Source organism: Lepisosteus oculatus, chromosome 3 (assembly GCF_040954835.1).
Source record: "Lepisosteus oculatus isolate fLepOcu1 chromosome 3, fLepOcu1.hap2, whole genome shotgun sequence".
Classification (NCBI taxonomy): Eukaryota; Metazoa; Chordata; class Actinopteri; order Semionotiformes; family Lepisosteidae; genus Lepisosteus; species Lepisosteus oculatus.
In genome coordinates this window covers 63,581,055-63,602,266 of record NC_090698.1, presented here as the reverse complement: position 1 = coordinate 63,602,266, position 21,212 = coordinate 63,581,055, and the positions used below count along the sequence as shown (strand labels likewise).

At 37.1% G+C, this 21,212-nt stretch overlaps 1 protein-coding gene across 1 annotated transcript in view; it reads left to right on the top strand.

Moving 5' to 3' along the window:
* Positions 1-19,260, top strand: part of snx30 (sorting nexin family member 30) — a 32,096-nt gene extending 12,836 nt beyond the window's left edge. The window contains exons 3-9 of the mRNA XM_006626569.3: positions 904-1,014; positions 2,368-2,526; positions 3,611-3,806; positions 6,299-6,498; positions 8,261-8,347; positions 8,596-8,748; positions 11,462-19,260. Coding sequence (XP_006626632.1) covers positions 904-1,014; positions 2,368-2,526; positions 3,611-3,806; positions 6,299-6,498; positions 8,261-8,347; positions 8,596-8,748; positions 11,462-11,533 — 978 coding nt within the window. The 3' untranslated portion in view covers positions 11,534-19,260. The remainder of the gene's footprint in view (positions 1-903; positions 1,015-2,367; positions 2,527-3,610; positions 3,807-6,298; positions 6,499-8,260; positions 8,348-8,595; positions 8,749-11,461) is intronic.
* Positions 19,261-21,212: the final 1,952 nt, after the last annotated feature.

Genomic DNA, 21,212 nt, shown 5'->3' with positions numbered 1-21,212 from the left:
CAGGATGAGCTAAGCTCCCAGCCTTATTCAAACGGTATCTCGGCAACAGCCTTGTTCCCTCTTGATTAACGATTCATCATGGTCTCTTCAAGTAAAACTGCAGTCATGGGCTAACTTGTGATTTATTTCCAAACTGCAGTTTCCTGATTAATCATCATTCTTTATGGTGGATTATGTAAATAAAATCTTTGGTTCTGTTACACTTAAATATCATATTTAGATTTATTTAAATACTTCCTTAGTAATAAAACTGATAAAACAAAGATCTCCTTAGAAACTGAATATTGTGGGCAAACCTTTTCATATACTTTTTAAATAATGTGGACATGTAGTAATTACTGCATATGATACTGTTGATTTCACCTAAACATCTTGTAAAATTTAAGATTTCTAAAACATATTATAACCAAATTTATATTGTATTGTGTTTCTGTGCAGGTTGTTTGCCACTCACTGCTCTGAAGAAAATGGGAGTAATATTTTATGCTTGATTTGAAATTCATTATGATGTGAACAAATATATTTATGCCCATACTCCATGCTGCTGTTTTAACTATTGTGTTAAGAGACTCTGCAATGACAGTATCATTTGTATGAGAGGGGAAAGTTTTTCTTAAATCGGAGCACGGGCCACCAACACAAACTTTGAGATGTGCACAGAAATGGAGAAGTACCACACATGATCCAAAGCTACTTCTCTGCTTCCTGGTTTTTAAATTCAAATCTGACCAGTTGTCTTCTGGTCAGGTGAATAAGATCAGCAGCCTGTTCCCCAAATGGTTATGGGGAACATGTTTCAGTTAAGGCTGCCATATTATTTGAACTAGCTATGCTCTTACTATATCTATAGTGTTATATATTATGTATATATACTGTATAGGTCTTCTTTGCTTTTGTGTCTAGACCACCAGGACAGAGTTTGACTTGCCAGAGTACTCGGTGCGCCGAAGGTATCAAGACTTCGACTGGCTCAGAAACAAACTGGAAGAGAGTCAGCCAACACATCTTATTCCTGTAGGTAGTAGAAACATAGCCGATTCCATTGACGGTGCTCTTCTGTTGTCGCTGGGCTGTATTCCCAGTATTCGCAGCAGATAGCAACTAGTTCCAATTCACTGTAGTCAACGGCGTAATTTACAGTGTGCACCCCTGAGGATGACACAAGTGCTCCTCTCTTCATATTTTTCCCAAATTAAAACAAGTGTTAAAAGAAGTAGGATGAACTTTGTGTCTGAGTCACTTTTTTTTATTTCCTGGATTTGTATTTGTATTTCCCTTTTGAGCACCTCCATGGGTGTCTGTAAAGTAGAAAAAAGCACCCCTGCGTGTAATGGAGCAAACAAAAAATAAGCTGACATTAAAATTTCAGTGGGCTCGCTGTCTAGGACAGTATGGAAAGGTTGAAAATTTGCAGTATGCACCAATCATTTATTTGTAAATTTAGAGAGTGAGACAGAAGAGTTTTGCTGTTTGATACAGGGTTAGAATGTCAGACTTGCCTTAAATTTCAGAACAAATACAACCAATGCTGTAGTGTGCTTACTGGCATTTGTCTACATCAGGAATACTTCACTCTATTCAGTAACTAGTGCTTTTTGCATCTAAGGATGCAAATTATGAACATAAGGGAAAAGAAGGCTGAAAGTCCAAACAATTCTTCTGTGGTTTAATTGCATTTTTCCTGTTCTACTGTAATCATACTGAATTGATAGTTATTACTGATCTGGCTTAGTAGACAATTACTGTATGCTACAGTACATCTCTGACAGTCTATCAACATCACAAAGGAATGTTGAACCCAGGTCTCCAGCGCTACAACACAGCTATGCTAACTACTGTGCTACCGTGCCTCCCTCTTTGGAACATTAAAAAAAAAAGGAGTTAAGTAGGTAAGGGCACTCCATTTGCACTTGTTAACTGTGTCTGGATTGGCCTACATCACAAGGCTGAATGGGAGGCACAGTGGTCAATACTGGGGTCAAGAGTTGACTACTGGACCTGGGGTGCTGTCTGTGTACAATGTGTATATTCTCCTTGTGTTAGCATGGGTTTCCTTCAGGTGCTCCGGTGTCTTCCCATAGTTCAAAAACAAACTGATGTGTTCATTGGCCCTGGTGTGAGTGTGTGCCTGTTTGTGTGTGTGGGCCTTGTGATGGACTGGTCAGGGTGTGTCCTGCTCTGTGCCCATTGCTTGCCAGGATAGACTCTGTTTTAGATAAAGTGGATGGATGGACAAGGCTGGACTAATTAGTTTTTTTCTATGCTCTTTTTGTTTGCTCTAAAAAATATTAATAGAGCGTTTAGGTCTTTGCCTTTGCCTTTTGATTCTTTCACTTTGTCACTCCTGTCCCATTTCTGCCTTCTTAGCCTCTCCCTGAGAAGTTTGTGATGAAAGGGGTTGTGGACCGGTTTTCAGAAGAGTTTGTGGAAACAAGACGGAGGGCCCTTGACAAATTTCTGAGGAGGATAGCAGATCATCCTGTCCTGTCCTTTAATGAACACTTCAATGTGTTTCTGTCAGCAAAGGTAAGTGGCAGTACAGCTGGTTAAGTTAAAAGATCTCTTTTAAAATGTGTGCATCACTTTGGATGAGGATATTTGATTGATTATAGTTCTGTAAAGCAACATTTAAGTAATTGTAGATTATCAATAAAGAAAAGTAGAATAAGACTGTTTTACTCTATAATTAGTTTTTTAATGGGAAAGTTATTTACCAGAAAGAGCACACAGTATTCATAACAAAAAAGATAGCAATACTGACAGTTCCAACTCCAATATAGATAACAGTGTAACAGGACAATAGGTAGGAAACATTTGTAATAAAGAATACAAAATCTAGATATGGTATTTTTACAGAAATCTTCTACATTTGCTTTAGAAAGTTGAAGATTGATATTTCTTTAATCCAGTGTTGGAATAGATAGTAGTCTACTAATGAGCATGAGCATTACTGGATATAAAGAAGAATGTTGATCTACCGTTATAACCCAGTACTGTACATAGAATCATATCATTCTCCTCTTTTCAAAACCACTGTCTCCCAACGGGAGAACATTTGGAGAAAGTATCAGTAATGGTTAGCATAGTAATTGGGACGATTACCACATGCCTGTGATGTGCTGCTGATTCTTCCGCCTGATCGGTCAGAGCTTAGAAGTTAGATGACAAAGTTAGAAGTTAGAACTGGGAGGGAAGACACCCAGGGATAGCCAGGGTACTGCTGTAAGTGGAATTGGTAGACCAGTGGGTGCCACCTTTCCAACAAGTCTTGTATGGTGACTGCGGTCACTGTGTTTGGGGAGGTGCCTTCCTTTAGATTAGATGTTAGACTTGGGTCTTGAATAGCTGGTCATTAAAGATCCCATGGCTGTAAGAACAGGGGTGTTAAAATGACAGTGTCTTGGCTAAAACCCACTGTGGGCTTAAGCTGTCAGTCCTCCCTCATTCAACTGGTGAAGCAGAGTCTTACTTTTCTACTTGATTTTCTTTCCAGGTGGGTCTGCCTTCCCATATGTAAAAGCACTTTGGAGGTGCTTGGGATGAAGAGTTCTATATAAATTATTATATAAGAATTATTGTTGTTGTTAATAATAATATTGTTTTTCTCAAGGATCTCAATTCGTACAAGAAGCAGGGCATGGCCTTGTTGACGAAAATGGGCGAGTCGGTGAAGTACGTCACGGGGGGCTACAAGCTGAGAGGGAGACCCCTGGAGTTTGCCGCGATGGGGGATTACCTGGACATGTTCACACAGAAGCTGGGCACCATTGACAGAATAGCTCAGAGGATCATCAAAGAGCAATCAGGTAGGGCTCTCAGATGGAGGTTGTTGGGGTTAGGTGGCGTGAAACAAAGTTGCCTTGACGATGTAAAGCATTGCTATGAACTAGTTGCAACTCTGTGAATTATATTAAACCTCTACAGTTTGCATGCTCACTACTATAGCTTACTAAATGCTCACTGACAATGTTAAGATGTCAGTAAAGGTTTCTGCTTCTGGATTTATTATATGTCTCATATATATCGCTTTATTTCTAGGGCAGCAAAGTGGTGCACTGGTTAGCATTGCAGGCTCGCAGTGCTAGGGCCCTGGGTTCAATTCCAGACCTGGGGTGCTGTCTGAGTGCAGTTTGATTGTTCACCTTGTGTTTGCTTGAGTTTCCCCCCACAGTTCAAGAATACACTGGTAGGTTAATTGGCTTCTGGGAAAATTGGCCCTGTTGTGAGTGTGTGTGTTTGTGTAGGTGTGTACTGTAATGGATTGGTGTCCTGTCTGGGGTGTACACTGCCTTGCACCCATTGCTTGCTGGGATAGGCTCCGGCTCCCCCTTGACCCTGAATTGGAAGAAGCGGTTAGAAAATTGACGGATGCTTTATTTCTTCTTATTTTTGAAAAGTCTGTGCTGGCTAAATTATTAACCAAATCCATGTGTTAAGAATGTCTTCTTAATAAAATGTATATTGCAGAGCACCTTAAAGTTCATATTAGTTGTGTGTGATGTCTGACAGGTTTAATTTCCATTTTGCATGTTGATAGATTCTTTTTATAGATAATTATAGATGCTGTGATATATTTCAATTAGTTTATTAAAAGAGGTGCTTGGTTATGAATAATTAATAGTAGATATACAAATGGGTCACGGATCTGAAGTTAGATTTGCGAATAGATAAAAAATGGACTTTCATGCTTATTGAATTTTTCCTTTTGATTCTTGAATGTTCCAATCTCTTGCAAATCACCGCCTCAGTGGCTTGAATTCAGAAGACTGCTTACCGCTTTATTTGTCCAATATTATTGCACTAAAAAAAAAAACAGATCTGTTTCTCCAGTAGAATTATTTGCTTGAAACAAACTTTTTGTTCCTCCAGGTTTCACACTTCAGTTAAAATAATTACGGGTTATGTTGAATATATTCTTTCTTTTTTTATTTAAACTCTTAGACAACAAGTCAGAAAAATAAAACCAAGCATTTATTTTTTCATGAATCATTTTCTGGCTTTCTACACTCTCCATTGTAGAATTCAAATATCACCACTCTTTATTCTGGGCTCTTCCACCATTCCTAAATGCCATTTCTTTTCAGATAATACAACATATCTGTTATTATTATTTTTGGCTGCTGTGTGTTACGGGAATCATAAATCTTTTTGGATTTGGCCTGAAGAATAATTTTTTATTCAATAATTTAGCCAAGAATAATCTCAAATCATTCAAATGCTTACCTCTGAAAGTAGTTAATTTAGTCAAAAATAAATAACAAAGAAAAAAAAACTTTTCAAAATTCCATATATCAGCTAAGCTTCACACAGTACTGACTTAAATTAAAGTGTGTGATGCCTTACAATTTTATGTGTAAGAATAAAAATTAAATATTATTTGCAACTCTAAATCTCACATATCAAAGTAGTATAGACTGTATGATTTGGGGTTAGTTTCTTTTAACAAACTATTAAAACATCTAAATTTCAGCACCAGCACATGAACCCTCGTGTAGCCACGCCCAGTATGATTGCAAGGCCAAAAAGTTTTCCACAGCATGCAAACAAGAATATGCAGTACCTGTTGGTCACAACATGCCCCAGTCACCATCAATAACCAGAACTTTAAAGTGCTTTTCTGTCTTCAGAAATGGCTTGCACATGTTACTCCTACGTAGAACTAAAGCATAATCTGCAGTCCTAAAAAGTACATTTACCATTGCTTCAGTTTTTATTTGACAGAGTTATTAAAGGCATATGTGCAATATTTTTTTTTAAATAGTCTTGACTTCACTCTTACCTAGTTCAGTGTTGTATTGCTGAAACAAAAAAATGTGTGGCACTTCTGTCCTTGACAAAAACAGTGTGCTGTCCATAGGGGCAGCTCTTGTAAGTAACAGATGAGCCATACTGGATTCAGCAGGGGTGTGCTGAGTTGCCAAGTTCTTCTGTATGATAATTACCAGCCACAGCACAGAAATAGCACAGGTCTGCCACAGTGCAGAGCAGAAAATGAAGCTGGCCCAAACATGGCAGGCTGATAGGCTGTCTTGTGCATTGTGCATTGTGCAGGCCCATTTGCAGACTGTCATGCAAGTGACTGAAACTTTTACCAAGGCCACAGATTCCCTTCTCGAAAACGCGGCAAAATGTTCAGTGGAGTACTCGTTCGCACAGACTGTGGACCTGTAGGGTGAAGCTGTGCCTGGGCTTCTGCCTTGTGCTGCAAGCGACAATCCTGCCTGCTCCCGGGGCTTCTGTGGTGTACAGGCTATGGGCTTGTGTGTTGAATCGCTGTGTCGCCTCTCTGCGTTGCCAGAATACCTGGTGGAGCTGCGAGAGTACGGCCCAGTGTATTCCACGTGGGCCGCCGCAGAGACGGAGCTGCAGGAGCCCCTGGAGGGGGTGTCGGGCTGCGTGGCCAACTGCTGCACCGCCCTGGAGGAGCTCACCGAGGACATGAGCGAGGACTTCCTGCCCGTGTTGCGCGAGTACGTCCTCTATGTCGAGTCCATGAAGGTACGGCAGCTGAGTTTTCTCGTGAATCGGCATGGGCACCTCGCAGTCTTTTTAGTTTGGGGGGGGGGTTTGGACGCCTTTTGGAAGTCCAGTAAAAGACCATCATATTCACTTCCTGGCAGTGTAAATGGGCTTTATCTGTAAACGTTAGGGAAATTGTAAAACTTCCAAGCAGAAGCAGCTGCTTTGCTATAGCAGGAAATACTGAGCATACACTCATACAATGAATGTTATACTGTATTAAAAACTGGGATAATTACTGTGTGTATTTTCCCTTTCTGAGCCGCAGGTACCATCTGAGTTAATGTTATACATTATAAAACATATAACGTTTGTTGTGATAAAGTAACATATATGATATAGTGACTTTAGCTTCATAATGGCTATCTGGAATGGCAGTACACAACAAACAGTAACCAGAGGTTTAAGCGACTGGTTTTGTAAGCAATTTGCTTTAAGTCACTTATAGAGTGTTTCTAGCTCCCAGAGCTCAGTTTCTAATTCTGGGTGTGGTTAATTTGATGATCTTAAGTGTTCCTTAGTAGCATTTTGACAGTAAATGGCTAAAAATATAAAATTGAATAACCTGGAATAATTATTTTTCCATACAATGAGCCATTCTTTCTGGCTTCTTGACAATTTGCATCTACTGAGGGAAGCTCCAAAAAGTTTCCACTAAAGGAAAACCTTCAGTCACAAATAATTCTGCTTACCATTCTCCATTCTGTCTTACATTTAAAGTCTCCCTGTACAGGTATTTATTAGTTCACTCTATTCACCCTTTTTAAGTAACCCTGCATGTCTTTTAATTTTGTAAAATCAGCAGATGGAATTGTGCTGATATTTAACTTGGACACACACAAAAAGTTATATAATCTGTGGTTTGTTAATAGTTTCCAGAACTAAAATAAACTTTCATTTTGAAGAATAGAAAAGAGGAGCAGGTTTAGTTTTTGTAAAACTGTTTTTATTTTCTTAAATGTCAGAGACCTGCAATTATGTGATGACGTAGTGAAGGATGTTTCCAATTTGAAATCAGTAACTGTTCTGATTGGGTTTGCTTGAAAAGGCTGCTGTTTTGTATCCCATTGAGGATTGAATGACATGTTCCATCTTACTGAATCATGTCTGATCTTATGGTCAGATATTGTTAATAAATCCATATTTTTTTTTCAGAGATATAAATGGAGTTTTTCTCCATTTGAAGATTTAACCGAAATAGCTTGGAAGGAGCAATAGTGAAATAGCAATTTTCAATAGTGAAAATGTTCACTTTCCACAGTTCCATTTAGAAAAAATATTATTTCTATACTTTCATGCTGCATCATTGCTGTATGGCTTTACCCTTATAGAGCATTTACAGTGGTCGAAAGACAAATGTAGCCTAACTAAATCTGAGCCTGATTTAATTAAGAAGTGTGATCTATCTGCTAATGACCAATTAGAAAACTTTGATTTGATAGTGGGTTTCCCTTGGTTGGAAGAAAGAAGACTGTGTTACACAAAAACCAACAATTAGGTACCTGGTACAGTGTGTTATTTCCAAATGGTGAATTCTGAAATGGGCTGAATTTCTGGTTTAATTCCATTTTGGATGAAATGTCCTTTGCTTTAAACTGGTGAATAGCCATGATTACAAACTATCCCAGGTTTCGCCTACAGGAGCAGCATAGAAATCAAAAGTTATTCTAGCTTCTGCACCTAATATACTATCATATTGCTAAAATGCGTCTGTACCCTAACCTGCTTTGGTATTTTTCAGAACGTTCTGAAGAAAAGGGATCAAGTTCAGGCAGAATATGAGGCCAAGCTAGAGGCTGTTGCATTCCGAAAAGAAGAGCGAACAGGGGTAAGTGCCTCAAGTTCACATTTACACAGGTTGTCATGATTTGCTGAATTTATTATTCAACATTGCAAAATCCATATTAAATGGGGTTGCTTTTTACTGCTGGGGAAGTGATGCTCAGGAAATGTAACAATGTCAAAACAGGATTTAGCAGCACACAAAGAAATGCTACTAACCCATCTTGAAACCAGTTCTCTAAGGACAATTAAAGTAGCAGGTTGACTGTCTGTTTGGATTGCTGTCTTCCTCAGGTTCCTACAGACGTTGAGAAATGCCAGGACCGAGTGGAGTGCTTCAATGCCGACCTGAAGGCGGACTGGGACCGTTGGCAGAACAACAAAAGGCAGGATTTCAGGCAACTGCTCACAGGGATGGCTGACAAAAACATCCAGTGTTACGAAAAGGTGGGAGACAAGTGGTCTGCATAGACGTCATGGAAATAGCCCTTGAAATTTTAATATGGATTTTGAATAGGCTCCGGATCTTTGTGGAGACTCCCTGGACCAGAGACCTGGGTTTAAAATGCTGTTTAGGCCACAAGGCAGTGTTCTCACCAGATCTCCCAAGTGGCTGAGCGTGTAGAGGGGTTCGTTCTGAGTGTAGGTTGAGCTCTGGAATCTAGATGGTCACCATGAGTTCAAGTTTGGGTCGTGTGACTAGCTCTGTTTCAGCCTCTGAAAGAAGATTGGGATTGGGTCACTAGGGCTCTCTTGGCCCCTGGTAAAATTTTGACTGTCCAGGCCCCCTGCAGGCTTGCAGTGATGTCCGTAGGGGATGCATCTATCCTCCAGTCAGTGCTGGAGGATAAATTGCCGTGGAATTTGTAGTGTATCAATAAATGGCTTAATGCAGGATTCAAATAAAACTGGAAAGTCTTTTGAATTTGTATTGCAACATCAAGAAAATGTTCTTGGAAAAAAATAATTTTAAAAAATAATTAAAAAATGTTAAGAGGAGCCTGTTCATATGTACAGTACATATGTTCATTCTCTCCTTTTGGGTTGTGACCCAATATGTAAACACCCAATTAATGACTTCAGATTGCATGTGTATGTAATTTAAAAAATGTTATCTCTTCTCCCCTCAAAAAATGTAGCAGAGCCATTCTGTGCACTCCTTCTTACCATTAAATACATGTCAGGAGAACAGTTGTAGGTTTTAAATCTGTTGACATGAAATGGCAAAATGATATAATATTGTAAAATGGGGGGTTACGAAACTGGTCAAAATCAGGAATTGACCAAGCGGTTTAGTCAATCGGTGAAATAATTATTCATAACCCCTGACTTGTAAGTGATTTCTATACCTACGCGACTTATATAATCAGAGGCACATGAATTCTCAACAGCTTTGTTGAGAGTAGTAATAATCAGGCACACTTGGCTAAAACAAGTATCTATTACAATAAACTACACAAGACACAAAACATACAACGCACCAACTTACATGATATTGTTACAAATGAGGCTGGACAGATATTTTTAAAGAATGACACAACACACAACAAAACATGTTACTTATATACAGTATTTACAGACAAGGTGTTTCAGAGGCCTAACTTTCTGGTCAAACAGAAAACCCTAGACTGCTACTAAGATCTAAACTCTTAATATGCCTACAGACGCCACACAAGAGATGAGATGCCTTCTAACCAAATAAAAAGTAACCTGCAGTTAAATCTCCCTCTCTGCACCCTGGATGCCACAAAATAAATGGGAGCCTATATCCAGAAAATGCACCCTAATTGGGAAAGACGTTTCTAACTGAGGTCTCTTTTACCCGGGAAACCCAAGTTCCCTAAGACACAGAAAAGCACACCCCCTCTAACAAGGTTCAAATACATAGCTCCAGTCAGGTTTTGTTTGGATGATCAGGAAGTGGGGGCTCTCGCCTGGCACAAGCTTCAAGTCCCAACTCCTCTGGACTTCTCTCTCCTCTCCTTGTGTCTCCTCTTCTTGGTCCTCCCTCTCCTCTTGTTTTTAAGGTCAACTTATACTGTGTCTTTCTGCCCTATTATTTCTTCTCAAGGGACCCCAGACCTCAGCTAACACCTTCTCTGCTTTGAAGTTAGAAATGTTTACTCTTCCCAGTGTCACAAATGTTATCTAAAATCTAAGACACTTCTAAGTCACCTAAGGCTATAACAATATATTAGGCGGAGTGGTTCTGTGGCTCAGGATCTGCGCCTGTGGCTGGAAGGTTGCCGGTTCAAATCCCGCAGCCGGCAGAGGAATCCTTATCCGTTGGGCCCCTAAGCAAAGCCCTTAACCCCAACTGCTCCGGGGGCGCTGTACAATGGCTGACCCTGCACTCTGTGTGTCTCATGGAGAGCAAGTTGGGGTATGCGAAAAAGACAAATTCCTAATGCAAGAAATTATATATGGCTAATAAAGTGATCTTATCTTATTAGAATTTACCATAAAGACTCACTCTGCTTATACTGTTAATACTGTACCCTCTCCAGTCTGAAGACAGTCCTGTTAGTGAAATGGTTACAGGCTGCAGTATATTGGCACATGTAGGAAAAATGCGTTCACAACTGGAAACTGCTGTAGAATTTCTGAAGCAGCTAATAGATGTTTTCTTTGCCAAAGGTTATATGAAGAGCTTATTCTTAAAATGCTGACGGAGCTAAAAAGAACTCTAGTGTTTTTTTTTCTAAATGGAAACTGTCCATAGACAAAAAAAACAATGAATGGAGATTCCAAGTGTTGAAACCAACATTCTTTATCTTTTGACAGGATTACAATAAAAACTGTATTAAGGGCTACATGTGAAAACAGAACCACTCTTATGTTCCAATGAAGAAATAATACCATAATTTTAGTTGATAGACAAACTATAAATGACTAGAACATTTATATGGATGTAGATAATTAAAGAGGCGGTGTATTGGGTTACTTTTTAAAATAAATTAGTTCCCTATTTAGAATTTGTCCTGTTCAATGACGGTCACTATCTGCCAGTTACAGTAGTCTCATGCCTACAATGAAAAATATTAGGAGGTGATGTAGCAAGTTCGTAATCTGCTTTATAAATATGACAATTAACTTGAAAAGGATTACTCTCCATAGGTTTTGGGCTAGGCTCAAACACTTTTATTTTTTTGCTTTGTAGTGCCTTGCAGCCTGGGAGTCCATCGTTCCTTTGCTACAGGATAAACAAGATGCCAAAGGAGAGACGAACTGACTGTGCCCCCCTCCCCCCACACACACCCCCCCGGTGCTGCTGTCCCTGTCTCTTGGCCCAGCCTCTGAGCCCACAGAACTGACTAGTTTCTTTCTGGTCACGTGTTCTTGTGGAAGATCCATGAGTGAAGATAGGGGAACTTTACAGAGACTTATTCCAAGACTTTTTTTTTCTCTCTGAAAAGAAAGTGTTTATATTTCTTAAACCCAACCTGCCCACCATCCTACCATGTGGTCGTGTGACGTGGATTTACTCTTCTTACTCTTATTTGTAATAAAGGAACTTTTTCCCTGTCCTTCAGCTCACTCACAGGGTTCATTCACTAACCCAGCCATCCACTGACGGGTAATTCTGGGTGAGTAGATGTTTTGGATCCAGTCATTCAAAGGATTGTAAAGGAAAATGAAACTATAACAACAACAAAAAAAGTTCTCGATATTCAATAACACTATTGTGCTACTGGACTGATCATTTTTAAAAGCAAATAGTTGAGAGGCCAGAAATTGTTTTACTCAAATCTGCAGGGCCTTTAATTGCAAAAGATTACTATTTTTCAAGTGCAACTTCACATTTTAGTCTAGTGTTCTGTGTCAGCCTAAGAAATGTGCCATCTCTTCTGGCCAAAGACACTGAGAACTTAGTCTCCTGATTATGTTGAAGAAATAAGGCCTTTGTTTGAATACTCAGAGTTCTCATTAAAAATCCTTAACAATAGTGCCAGCAAAAACATACTGGACATTGGTCTGCTGGGCTTGCCTGGAGCAGTGAAGAACTGAAAAAGTTATTTTGTTTCTTGAAGCATAGGTTTCTTTTTGCGTTGTCATTATGCTGAGAGATTAAAGAGTGTGCCACTTCTTTGATTACAAAATGAGAAACCTTCTTCTTAAGATATGTGAGACACATTGCAGAGTTCGGTGCATTTTTAAGAATTTCTGTGATTAAGATATGAGTGCCTTTTGTAATCATCTCCAATGATGGCTTGGAGTCCGCTCCTAGTCTAAATGAAGAATTCATTTAAGGTTAAATACAATAAGTACAAACTACTTATGAGAGCATAAGGTTAAAATCTGACTTCCGTCATCTTAAATCTCTTGTTTGAACATTTTCCTTGATATTTTTTGCAAAATTCTCCAACAAAATTCTCTGTTATAACAGCAAACAAAAGGCTTTAGTTTTTATAAAAGACCAAGAAATTCCAAAGTGAAACTTACAATCTATGGTGTAAACTAGTTTAGGCTATTTAATAATTAAATGATTGTGTTTAAGTTTATTCTGCTTCGGGGGCAAGATACTCAGAGCAGCAGATAAAATGTGCACAATATTTGCAGGTAAAAAACAAGAGTTCATGTATTTCCTGAATTTTGAAGGACTTGTTTTTCTTGCTTTGCTTTAGGGGTAAAATGCTTTATTCATTTCCTGTACTTGTTCTAAAAGTGAACTCTCCTTCAAGGTATAAGTTATATTTAGCGATCCAATATAAAGGAAAGGCTCTTTGACTGATCATACCTCCTTTAAGTCCCATTATCAAGTTAATTATAGTACAGAATCTTACTGTCAAAAGGAATGATATTGTATAATTTCATAGAACAACTAGTTAAATTAAAGTTAACTAGTTAAATTAAAGTTTTCAGGCACAAATTACCCACAGGCACCTGAAGATCTGAAGACCGAAACCGCAAAGTTTGCCATGGTTTTACACAAGGACTTGTGAATTTCAAACCGCAAGTTCTCGAAAGTGAAAGGTGCCCATATTGGGGAAGATGGGAAGTAGGAACCTCTTAAGCATGTATCTTTCATTATCCTTTTTATTTTTCGTACGTTTGTTTAGCAGTGACTTAAAAATGTTATTTCCTTTCTTGGTGGCCCTGTATTTTATATGTGTATTCCAGTCTGTTCTTCTATAGTCAAGAGTCAAGAGGTGTTCCTTTCATAAGTGTTTTTTTGCAAGAAAACACTGGAAAGGGAGAGTTAGAGAAACACTAGTTTGCTCTGTTTTTCTCTTGGTGAAATAGAATGTTATATATATGCCAATGCAATGTGATTTGCAGAACCAAAAAGGGATCTTCTAGTCTTTATAAGAATTTTGATTTTGTCCAGACTTTTGCATTAATCTATTTTGCAGCACTGTGGTAAAGCACTTTGTACCCAGCTTTCCATAAGATGTGTGAACTAATTTGATGCTTTAGAAAAACATTGAGAAACCATTACAGTACTTCTGTTGTCTCTTAGGCTGCAGTGAAGGTACAGGTTAGTGTAGTTTGCATGGCACGACATAAAATGAAGTGTGTGATGACTTTGGCTTTCTTTAATATAATCTAATAAAACCAGCGTAAATGCCCTAAAATGTTTTTTATTAGAAACCATTAAGTCTCAGTTCATTTAGAAACAAAATATGAAATACCATTAGTTACATGATGTATAGGTCTGATTACTCATTGATATCCTCCGTAAGAACATTTTGCAATAGAGAAAACTATTTTAAATGATTAATAATTCAAGTGCTTTCATCTCAACATGCGAGCCACAAAGGTGCAGCCCACCACTGATCTGGGGATGTCACTGGCCATGATCTCCACACTCAAAATAAATTTGTAATACTACTAATAATATTGATAATGAGTCTTGGCTACATTCTGCACTTTTGAGGAACTTTTTTATTGTAGCTGCTCTGTTTATATTACTTCAGTGTATAGAGTGAATACTGTATGTTTGCATTAATACTTCTGTCATTGTTTATTTTCATTATTGAGACTACATTATACATTAGCTTGGGAGTTTTTGCATTGGATTAATGATTGGGTGTACAACACTAGCATGTTAGTGGAGGAGTTGACATCAGTAGATCCGTGGTGGTGTTGTGACATTTTAATTTGGTAGCTGACACTAATGTACTTGCAATTTTATAAAAATTGTTTTAAACTGAGGTGTGTAGGGTTTTGTTACAGATTTGAGCTTGAAAAATTATATTCTCTTACTTGATAAAGGCAGTGGGGAAAAACCTTTTTTTTCTTTTACTGTCATTCATATTTTCCAATAATATAATTTATGCATAATTTGTAGGCCATTGGAGGCACAACAGTGTTGGATCTTGTATCAGAATACTAATTAAGTAGGTGAGAAAATTATATATCGGCACATTTTGCATCTTTTACACTTCAGAATAACATTGTCAGTTGTTAGAAATCGTATTCAAATGATAATTAGTTCTGTTAAAAATAGTACCCCCTGTTCTGTACTTTAAAGTGAAAATCAGATACATTAGCTTTTTCCCAGTCCTAAAACCTACTCCAGTTAAATTGGGGTAGTATACAGGCACTAGTACAACTGTAAGCTCTAGTTTTTTTAAATGTGCTTGGTTTTCTTTTTTGAGTCTGTCTTTGATTACAGTTGTCTTTCCCAGGCTACTTAAACCCTATTTAAGCACCGGAAAATCAAAGCTTAAAATGTGCGGTTGTCGTTGTTGCCCCTGTATCTTTTTCTGTGGAATGATGTGAAGTATTTCGTAGCAAATTAAATTTTGTCCACCAATATCCTGAATGGTTGTATGCCTGTCTTGGACCTACCTTATGTATTGGACTAATTCATAACTTTAAATAGAGAAGAGCCAGATGGATGCATAATTTGTCTGAGAAGGATTGTTTTTTCATTTAATTGGGACAAATCAGTGTTACAGAAATTCACAGTTGAAATCTGTATTTTTAAAAGATCTGTGAGCCTAAATTCATTATCTCTTCCTTTATAGAAGGTTATATTGGAAAGAACAGGTTTTAAATTTATTCATGTATTGTTTAGTCAGATATAAGGATTCCATTTTCCCCTGGTATAGTGGGTCCTATTTAGCTTTTTGTATTTTTTAATGTTAAGTATAAGTGTTGGTTATGTGAAAACATGTCTATACTTAAAGTCCAGATACAAATTACAAGAATTTGCTAGTACTATGTATAAAAAACTGTACTGACATTTTTTCACAATTAAACAGTTTAAAACTAGAATTATATTCGAAATAGTGATGGGAAAAGGATTACAGTTTAATCTATGATTTTGCTCTTGCTTTTGTCCTCTGTATAGTTATACAAAGCATGACAATCCAGTATACTTTTATGGCTTTAAAATCTTGAATGGTACTATGCCTGCCCTGTGCTTTCTTCATGTATGAGACGGGTTTAGAGCTCTTTTACTAAATACTACTCAGCTGGTATTCTTAATGTTGGCCTAGGACAAAAAAATTGGCTTTTGCCTTTTAATTTCCTGTTGCTGAACTGCATATTGCCTTTCCAGTAGGTAGTGGAGGAAAGTTCGCTATATTGGCAGTAAAAAACAGTAGTTCTCTCAGGTTGTACATTCCCACTGTCAGAAAAGTGTATCACCCCTCCTTTACTCCCCTGTCTGTAAAGAGGTGACATAAAATAGTGAATTAAACTCCCTGAAAACGGTTTGGAATTGTTAACCATGAACATTAAGACTCTGCAAACACTTGTTTCATTGTTCTCGGCACAAACTCATGATCACATTAAAATACTAAGAGAAATATTGGCAAAATAAAGCTCAGAATAGCCATCCAGCTTAGATTGACATTGTAAATCACAGTTATCAAAGAAAATGCATTTTCCACGCTAGCTCATTCTGCTGTGTGAAAATTCTGCATTTTTTATAATCTCTGAATACTGCACAACATTTAAAGATTTAAGGGCTAGCAAAACCTTTCATCGCCTGGGGGTTTTAGTGATTGACCAGAAAAGAAAAAAAGACAGTTGTGTGTCAGGCTGCATGATGCTACGTCTTTTCCCATGTGGGAGCTGTGCTATTGTTCTCTGAACTCATATGACAAGTTGGCAGACATCTGTTTGTTATATTTCCAGTTCCATCTCTGGCACATTCCATACAAAGGGATGATTAGGAGGGGGAGTTTATCTGTGAATTACTAGGTAGGGAATTCCTTGAGCACCAAACAGAATGGCTCATTGGGCCAGAGCTTGTCAAACAAACAGTGCATTTAAATCATAAAGGTAATGGCTGGGTAAAAAAAGACTGCTCCTTATATTTGAGGAGACTTGTGCTTTGTTAAAAATCTTACTGTAACTATGCAGTGTTGTTTACATATTTCACACCATGAAAATATTGCCTACTGCCTCAAAGCTACATTTATATTTACATTTATTCAAATTTATGATATCAAACAATAAAGCATAATTATTTTTAAAATTCTTGATCATAGGCATTAACTATATTTGAGCCTCTCTTAAATTCTACACTGCCTTCCACTAAAACTTTAACTTGGTCATTTTTGGTGTTACAGTGTTGAACTACCTTTGTAAGTTTGCTAGCGTGTGATTTAATTTGTTAATGTCAGGGGTCTCGGTCATATAAAACAACAAAGTCTCTTAACTTTAACTGTGAACAAGGAGAGGAAAAAAGCACTATGAAAATTATCTGCAGTGACAAAGGCCCGAAACACTTATTACTTCTTTTTGATATTTTTAATTATTCTTATTTTTATACAAATGTCTTTGATGATAGACTGTTCAACAAGATAGGTTTTGATGTTCGTTCAAAGAAGACAAAGACACTGCCTGAGGAGGAATAAAAACAGCACTTGCTGTTTTCATTGAAGGAAAAAAAACGGTGCATCTCATTTGAGAATTCACTTTGGTTAAAAGGTACAAGAATGACACTGCATAACTGTCAAGACTCACCATCAGGAAATCGCCTAACTTGCTCTTAAGAGGCCTGTACAAACTGAAAAGAGTTTTACTATGTATGAATGTCCACAGTGAAATCCAGGCTTCTTATGTCAAGTAATTAAGTTCCTCTGGATTTCCTCTGGAGCACCCCCTCATAGAAAAACACAAAAATTTCTAAAAGTGAAGGAATCCTGTCTGCTGGATTCTCTGAGAAATGCATTGTTTTATGAATACCTTATTTTGCTTCAAGCTCTTTGTTGTCTGTCAAATGAGGAGCTGTTTTATAACACTTGTGTAAAAGTTTTATTTTACTGTGTACATTGAAGAGAAAGATAAGAGAAAGTGAGGTAAATAAAATCTCTCCTAAAACCTTTCCACATGATTTGGTTTTATTTTATTTTTATGCCTCATTTTACACTTTGTTGTCATTAGCAGAATTATAATCCAGTTAATAAAAACCTCAAGGACAACAAATATCTTAATTTGTTCCAATTTGTGTTCTTCACCTTCTACAAGTAATTTTGATGAAATATAAAGGAAGAGCAAGCCTTAAATGTCTGGTTTAATTATTTTTTTATAATACATTGTAATTTTGTTGCACTTCTCTTTAAGCTTGCATTGTCAAAATGCTATAAACACCCCTGCACTTGGGGAACTAGCATCCTCCTGCAAATGGAAACTGGTTTAGTTGCTCAGCCAGAGAGGTTTAATGTCAGTTTACGTTTTACAGTTACTGAATGTCACCGTAAGCTGTGAGCTACCATTTAAACTACCTCAGGTTAATTGGAAGGCTTTTACTCTGTGCTAACTGAATGAACTCCAGTGGTATGTATACTGTATATTACTGAACACCTCTGTCATTGTCCACTGAAACTAATGAATAAAGTTCCCTCTTTTATTATATCTCGGTAATAGACATATTTCGAAAGTATGGTCATCAGAAAGAGGTTTCTTTGATCAAAATACCTCTTAGGCTGTCGGGGTAAAGCAGATAACTTTGCATTGTTGTTTGTCATTGTGGTCTGACAGATGGTGAATGGAAAGCATTCAATTATCTTTGATTAGTTTCCAGCGTCCAGTAAAGGACAGCACTGCAGTAAATTTGTTTTCCCGGCTGTTATTTTCAACATTATTCGTTGAATGTAATGGGCTTAACAATGGTAAGGAAAAAAATACATAAGGGTACTTATGTGACCCACAGTTTTACTTTATGCTTTAGTACATTTCAGTACATGCATCTTTATTAGGGCAAAAAATGTTAGATGGAAAAGACTTTATTGATCCCGAAGGGAAATTGATTATTTATTTGCTGTTACATTTGAAAAGACTACGACCTTTGGTAATGTTGCCAGAATTGCAATACATATCAGCAATTTTATATTTTATAATTTTATATTTTATTTTCTCAGTGTACTGTACATGCCCCACATTGAGAACTATGTAAGTTTTTTTTTTGTCTGCCACTGCTTTTTTAGGACCTTCTTCTGTTAGAAGGAGTTTTTGTAAGCCTTGGCATCTTACAAATATTTTTTCGGATTTACTGGAGTATAAAAGTTTCTGCCAAATTCTTGTTTCATGAATCTGTAGGTTTAACACAAAACAAGCTGAATGTGCTCAAGTGTCAAATCGTAACATATTTGTGTTTGTTGTTTCTTGGTCTTATGGCTCGTTCAATCGTGAATCGTCAAATGTTTTTTCTTCCCATTTAAAAATGTAATTTTCAACTTGGTTGTAAACAATACCCTTTCCCAGATGTTAAATACTAAAGACACTCTTCAATACAAGAACATAGATATTGATTTTATGTTTGATTTACGCTTAATTAAGTGTTAAAATTAACACTACAAAATACTGATATTTCTCCTATCAAATTGCTGTTTCAGAGCCCTGGTGTATTCATGTTTTTTTGTAGCTGCATACTTGTGAAGATCTTTCCTATTTTTGCATCCTTTGAAATGTGCTTATGCAGTTACTTTCACTACTGCTTTTCAGGGACCTTTCAGAGGGAATTTCACAATAAACCATGTGAGCTTGTGTTGTTCAGAAGTAGGGTGTGCTGTACATCTGTTGTATATTAAAAAAGGGCAACATAAAATGTCTGCTGCAGCTATTTAATGTTTTTTCACCTTCATCGATATCTTGAGCATTACTAGTTCTGGTGCCCAAGAGATAAAACAAGCTGTTAAGACTTTTTACAGTATAGAACTCAACCCTCTGTCCAAGGCAAGTTGAGATTTTTTCCTTAAAGGTTTTTCAGCTAATGCCAAAAAAATTGAGTACACACGCTCCCAAAATGTCTTCAGTGAAAAAGTGAACATATAGTACAAAAAGTACGATTCATAGATTAAAAAACTTATGGGGTTGTCTGTTTTTGATTTACAGTTATTTTTATTTGGATATTAACTAGGTAACATTCTTTGTCTCTTGGCAGTAGAGATTTTGAAAAAGAGCAGACGGCCAATGTAGTTAATACTGTTTCTTCAATGTGTTAGTCTCCTAAAACCTTTCCTTCTGCATTAGCTCTAATGATACTAACACATTACAATATATATTCACAATTTCAATGTAACAGTTTTAATTGCAGTGGCCATCTGATCTCTTCTTTTCTATTACCAAGTGGTGAAGAATGCTACATTACCTAGTTATTCTGAGGTAACATATAAAATGAAATGCACTTTAAGTAATATTTTAGTCATGAGCAATTTGTTTCACTTTGTGTTGCTTTACTCATGAATTTCTTAGAGTTCTAAACCACATATTTTAAGATGTTATGGCTTTAAGTGCACACATGAAAGACAGAATCTTAAGGAAAAATGTCATCTCCTTTATGACGTTGCTCAAACATCTACACTACTGGGATGCACTAATGAGGTCAGCCTATATTCTAAAGAAGGGAGCATTTTATAGGTCATCAGATCCAGTTATGGTGTGTGCATCAGGTTAATGTTGTAGTATTAGGGAATAGAGATGTCAAACAATTATGAGATAAGATAAACCAGAATTTTTGGAATCAACAATTGTTTAAATTCTTTTTAAAATAGTGTATTCTTTGGCTTCTTAGTGCTAGTCAAGGCAAAGTCTAAATGAAGAATGTTCTATCATTCTCCTAACTTTTTTTTTTGTGCCATCAGATTATGCTTATATTATGTTGACATCCAGGAACATATCTAAATGGATTTTGTTTTTCTTTCCAGATGGTTACACTGTAATAGTATGAGCAGTTTCAAATTAAAGTGACAAAGCTCTAGTGTGACTGTTTTAGTAATAAAAGTGTTGAGTACTATTCAGATGTAGACTTAATTAACATTTTAATAAAAAAGCATGAATTGATTTCATGAGTTAAAAACAAAATCAGCTGTCAACAAACTGCACGATAAAGGTGAAGCAGGCTACATAATGGAATGAATATCTTTTGGTCACAGCTATATGTCTACTTGTTGGAATATACATCTTATCCACACATACAGCAACCTCTTTTGAAATGATCGAGTCATGACTGTATATCGAGCATGTTCACAAGTTTGGTTCTTGTTTTTAAATTTGCACCTGAAGAGCTGGAGATGTTCGTTTTGCTGCAGTGTGCTTGGAAATAAGAAACAGACTAGCCTGAGTTAGTTCTATAAAACAGCTGAAGAGCCCGTTTCTGTCTTATTCTGGTGTTTGGATCCCTCATGGTTTTAAGAGAATACTGTATTTTAATATATTAAACTAAAATTTAGCCACATCACAAATAAGAAAATTGTTTCTTAATGGCAGGTTCCTTTGGATAGAAAAAAGACATCTCTTGTAAATTAAAGGCTGTCATAAACTGCTGCTCTCTTCCTAGTGGTCATCTTGGCTAGAATTTGTTTATTTTGTGGTTTTCTGCTACCCTTTAAAATAATGTGATCCTGACTCAAAGAAGACTGATACTAAAGGGTCACAATTATAGCTCTCACGATTGATTTATCTGCATGCCTATATTATAGGGGGCTGAAAGTGATCATGATCAATTCAAT